Source organism: Caloenas nicobarica, chromosome 5 (assembly GCF_036013445.1).
Source record: "Caloenas nicobarica isolate bCalNic1 chromosome 5, bCalNic1.hap1, whole genome shotgun sequence".
In the NCBI taxonomy this organism is placed as follows: domain Eukaryota; kingdom Metazoa; phylum Chordata; class Aves; order Columbiformes; family Columbidae; genus Caloenas; species Caloenas nicobarica.
Genome location: NC_088249.1, coordinates 5,652,593 through 5,657,838, shown reverse-complemented (window position 1 = coordinate 5,657,838; position 5,246 = coordinate 5,652,593). Strand labels below are relative to the sequence as shown.

At 63.6% G+C, this 5,246-nt stretch overlaps 1 protein-coding gene across 1 annotated transcript; it reads left to right on the top strand.

Annotated features, from left to right (window-relative positions):
• Positions 1–274: 274 nt before the first annotated feature.
• On the top strand, positions 275–3,278 carry SIX1 (SIX homeobox 1). The gene is made up of 2 exons (XM_065636750.1): positions 275–1,078; positions 2,037–3,278. Exons 1-2 carry the CDS (start codon positions 519–521, stop codon positions 2,323–2,325), a joined length of 849 nt encoding a protein of 282 aa, XP_065492822.1. The 5' UTR covers positions 275–518; the 3' UTR covers positions 2,326–3,278.
• The last annotated feature ends 1,968 nt before the right edge of the window (positions 3,279–5,246 follow it).

Sequence of the window (5,246 nt, the reverse complement as noted above, 5' to 3'; positions counted from 1 at the left end):
GCGGGGCGGCGGGGCTTCCCCCCTCCCGCAGCCGCCGCCGGGGCCGGGACCGCACCCGCGCAGAGGCGGGGGCAGGAAGCGCAGCCGCGGCGGCCGAGGCCGGGGCCGGGTCCCCGTCGCCAGGCTCCGCCCGCCCGTGCCGAGGCTCTGCCCGCCGGGCCGGGCTGGGCTGGGCTGGGCCGGGCTGGGCTGGGCTGGGCCGGGCCGGGCCGGGCCCGCCACGGTGGGGGCCGAGCCGCGGGCGCCCAATCAGCGCGGCGCGGGGGCTCGGGCACTTTAAGCGCGGCGGCGGCGGAGCGGGGACAAAGTCCCCCCGGCGCCGCGACCAGCATCCCCGCTCGACCGCCCCCGGCTGCCACCGCGCCTCCCCGCTCTGGGGCCGCGACCGAGACCAGGACGGGGACCGGACCCGGCGGGCGGCTCCCCCCCGCCCCTCGGCCGCCGCGCTCCGGCGGGGTGCCCGCCACCGCCGCCTTCTCCTTCTCCTCCTCCTCCTCCTGCCGCCTCCGCGCCCGGCCATGTCGATGCTGCCGTCGTTTGGCTTCACGCAGGAACAGGTCGCCTGCGTCTGCGAGGTGCTTCAGCAAGGGGGGAACCTGGAGAGGTTGGGCCGGTTCCTCTGGTCGCTGCCGGCCTGCGACCACCTGCACAAGAACGAGAGCGTCCTGAAGGCCAAGGCGGTGGTGGCCTTCCACCGCGGGAACTTCCGCGAGCTCTACAAGATCCTGGAGAGCCACCAGTTCTCCCCCCACAACCATCCCAAGCTGCAGCAGCTCTGGCTGAAGGCTCACTACGTGGAAGCCGAAAAACTGCGGGGCAGACCTTTGGGCGCCGTTGGCAAATACCGCGTCCGCCGAAAATTCCCTTTGCCCCGAACCATCTGGGACGGCGAGGAAACCAGTTACTGCTTCAAGGAGAAATCGCGGGGCGTGCTGCGGGAATGGTACGCACACAACCCCTACCCGTCCCCCCGGGAGAAGCGGGAACTGGCCGAAGCCACTGGTCTCACCACCACCCAGGTCAGCAACTGGTTCAAGAACCGGAGGCAGCGGGACCGAGCGGCGGAGGCGAAGGAAAGGTACCTGCCACCCACCTCCCTCTATTCTCCCCGTACCCCCTTTTCCTTACGTGAGGGGAGCGACCGGGAGCCCCGGGAGCGCGGCGAACTCTCGGCGGCGGATGGGACGGGAGCGGCGAAATATCTCGCTCCCTCCGATTTTTTTTTTTTTTCTTTTAAATTTCCTAAAGCACTTTCGTTTCTCTCCCCCCGGGGGAAACCCAAGTGGGAGACCCACCGGACCCCGCTCCCCGACCCCAGCTGCCCGGGGGGTACAGCGAGCCCCTTACCTGCCTCCCCAGGCCGCTCTGCCGCCTTTGTTTGCTGCCTGCCACCCCGAGTAAACCGGGAACGATGCGGTGCCGGAGCCAGCGGGGAAGCGGTCGGGGTGCCGGGTCCAGTATCGCCTGGGATCGGGCAGGGTAGTTCCGAAGCCCAGAGGAGAGATGCAGCCCCGGGCTGGAAAGGGGAGGAATCGGAGGGAGACCGGGATGGGGACGCGCTGGCCGGGCCGAGCCGCCGCCCCGTACCGAGGCCACCCCGGGCGGCGCCGCCCGGGGTGGCCTCGGTACGGGGCGGCGGCTCGGCCCGGCGAAGCTGACAGCCACCAAGAGCATCGTCCCTGCTTTTAATCTCCTCCAGCAACCTCCCCACCGAGCCTCCTAGAGAATATTCTGCACCCTGCTCGTCCTCGGGTCGTACTTTCGTTTTTAACTAAAAAAAGTTGTCCGTCCCCCCCCCAACTCCCCTGTGTTCCCACTTTTCCTCCTCACCTAAATTGTCGGGCAGTGTGATGTACACCTATTTATAGGAGGGTGAAAAGAAATGGGGACGATCCGTTATGAAAATATTAGATGCCTTTCTGCTCCCACGATGAAATAAAACGCAAAGGATTAACCGGGGGCATTAGCACAGCGCCCATCCCCGGCGTCCCCCGCCCGCCGTAACATCCCCATTGGGTTTTCTTGCCTTTCCGCAGGGAGAACACAGAAAACAACAACGCGGCCAACAACAAACCGAACCAACTCTCGCCTCTGGATGGGAGCAAACCCCTCATGTCCAGCTCCGAGGAAGAATTTTCTCCTCCCCAAAGCCCGGATCAGAACTCGGTCCTGCTCTTGCAGGGGAACCTCAGCCACACCAGGAGCTCCGGCTACTCCCTGAGTGGCTTAGCCGCATCCCAAACCCCTCACAGCCTCCAAGGCCACCAGCTCCAGGACTCGCTGCTGGGACCCCTCACGTCCAGCCTGGTGGATCTGGGATCCTAAAGGCCCGCGGTGGGCGGCCGGAGGAACGGGAAAGGAGGTTTCGCTCGGGGACAGAGGCTCTGGGTTGTACATAGAGGACAGCACCCGGTTTTACAGCTCACCCGCTGATTCTTGACGGGACTCTCGGCTCTTTTCACACAACCCCACATCGGCTCCTGGTCCAGTTCCCCCTAAGCGTCTCCCATTATCTTTTTCTTTTTTTTTTTTTTTTTTTTCCAAGTAGCCAAATGCAGCGAGCGGCAGAAACCCTCAGTCCTTCGAGTTCAAACAATCTGGTCCCAGCGGGAATTAAAAAAAAAAAAATCCCCAAACCTAGATGGATCCGATTCCACCCAAATGTATTCCAGCCCCGCAGGAACGGTGGGGCACGGGTGGCCGGGCAAATCCCGGCTGCTCCCGGCCGGGTCCCCGCAGGGCCGGCGAGGAGCTGGGACGGAGGCAGAGAGAGCAAACGGCTGTACCGAGCCCTGTGTCGGAGCGGGAGGAGGGAGGGGAAGTTACGTTTACATTTTTCATATTTAGCCTTACCAGAAAGATTTCGATGTAGTTTAAATTTTTCAAAAAAGGCAAAAAAAAAGAGGCAAAAGCTGCAGTATTAGAGTTTTAACAAGTGCCCGTGTCTCGGCGAGGCGGGCAGCGAGCTCGCTCCCGTGGGCCCGCGCCCCCCCGCTTCCTTCTCCTCGGTGGTGAGATGCATCGATGTGGCTAAAATTAGAGTAAGAATAATATTAATAAAAGTCTCCTGTTTTCTCCTGAACGAGTATTCCTTAGGCTGCCCCGCCGGCTCCGCGTTGCCTTCTCCCGTCTGTCCCCGCTCGCCGCCCTCCTCCTTCGGCTTGCAGAGAGCCCGCGGACGACGCTGTCTGCCTCGAGTATTTGTTACCAAAAATCGCATGTGCTTTCAGGTTTATTTTCTATTGTACCTAACCAGTCTAAATTAAAACAACGCTGATGACAGAACATCCAGGCTGCGCTTTTCTTTGCAGGGGCGAGCCCGTGCCCCTCTGCCCACCCTTAACCGTCTCCCAACGGGGAGCATCGGAGGCGCTTCGGGGTTGCAGGGGGAGCCGGTACCTTCGTAACCGAGGAAGGAAGGGGAGAGGGGACCCGCCGGAGCGGAATGCGTGGGATTGCCCCGTGGGAGCCGGCGCCTGGCCGGGAAGGAGCTGCTCGTCCCCGCCGCTGTTGGGGCCTCGCTGCGGCCAGGCCGGTGGTGTCGGTCCCCGCTGTTAGCGTTTTGCATCATTAAGTGCGTGTTTATTTAAGTCGCTGCAGTGTTTATTCTCGGGGTCTTGGGCCATGGAGAAATGTCACCCTCTGCAGGAAGGTCTTGCCCGGCCGGAGCGCTCCGAGTCCTGCCCGTTCGCTCCCCAACGGCGCCGGCCGCCCCCGGCACCCGGACACGCTCCGGAGTCCCCGGCAGACCCTTCACCCGCGCTGGCACGGGGCGGCGGATCCGTCCTCCCCCTCGTCCTCCTCGGTTCCGGCTACGGGGGCGCCCGGGGCCCGGGCTGCCGGAGGTGGTTTCCATTGCCCTCCGGCCTGGCACCGGCCGCCCCCTCGGAGCGCCCAGCCCAGATCCCGCCGGGCTTCCTGCGCCCCCGACCCTTTGCGGGGGCCATGGCCGGGGCAATGGGGGACCGCCCCGCGCCCGGGCAGGACCCGAAGCGGTTCCGTGGGAGCAGCGTGGAAGGCGCAAATCCCGCGCGGGTAGGCGCGCAGCTGCGTGTCTGCGAGCATCCACGGCCGCGGGTGGAGACGGGGCAAAACCCGACTTGGAGTGGGAGCATCGTGTATCCCCACCCAGAGACCCTCACGGCCTTTCCCGAGGGACTCATCCCGCCCCGACGTGATCCGCCATGGAGCAGCGCGGCCCCCTCCAGCCCCTCGGGCAGAAAGGGGGGAACCGCCACGGCAACGAGGCAGATTTTTAGGGTGAGGAGCCGCGCGCTCTGCGCCCCGAGGATGGATAAGCTCCAGCTCCTTTGTTTTCCAAAGCCACAGGCTCGATGAAGAGGAAGGCTAAATATTGTCCCGGGGTCCAGCCCTGCGTGGCAGAAAAGCCAAGCAGGGACGCGCAAACCAGGCGTTATTTTCAAAGCAAACAGCGCAGAGACACTTCCTGCGCGCAGGCTGCAGCAGAGCTGACCTTCTGTGGGCCGGACGGAGAGCTGCCGGGGGGTACCCTCCTCGGCCGAACTCCATCTCCCCAGCGTGGACCTGCGGCTCGGGGCCGCTGTCAGGCCCAACGGCTGTGCGGCGAGACCGCGCAGCAGCGCGTAGCTCCGCGCAGGGCCGCGCACGTTGCGCCCCGCCGATCCCCCCGTCCGCAGAGCCCTGCCGACGCCCCGACCTTCCATTTCCCTAACAGGGGAAGGGACGAGGTTACCAACAAGGTGGCAAGGAGGGATGGAAAATACTGAGGGTCCCACCCCCCAGCTGGAGAAAGGGCTGGCGGGCAGGTAGGACCAGGGAGGCCCTGGAGCTGAGCCAGACGCAGGTTGCTGAGCTCTCCTCGATGAGGCTTGACCTCGCAGCAAGCTTTCCACAGCAAAGTCAGCCTGGGGAGGCAACCCGGGGCTGTTTCTCACCTCGTCTGCTTTGTATTTCCACCGTCAGGAAGGAGTTAATTCGCCCCCACCTCTCGTTCCTGCTCACCCCCCAGGACAGACTTCACACTGTCCAGGTCAGCCAAAAAAGGGGAGGAAATGGAGAACAGCAGAATGATTAATTCTACCTGCTTTTCCCATGAGTGATCACCTGCTTTCGGGGTCATGAATAGCAGGTAGCTCTCTCCGTCTCCAGCTCTGAGAGGCTCATTTGTTTGGTGACAGCTGAGTGACAAGACCTGAAATCCGAGCCCTCAACTTTGCCTGATGTGTGGATAAAACCCTGGATGTTCCCTCAAACATTTCAGGAAA

Coding starts and splice junctions, on each gene's coding strand:
- SIX1 (XM_065636750.1), top strand. CDS start 519: ATGTCGATGCTGCCGTCGTTTGGCTTCACGCAGGAACAGGTCGCCTGC. Junction 1,079..2,036: donor GCGGCGGAGGCGAAGGAAAG/GTACCTGCCACC, acceptor GCCTTTCCGCAG/GGAGAACACAGAAAACAACA.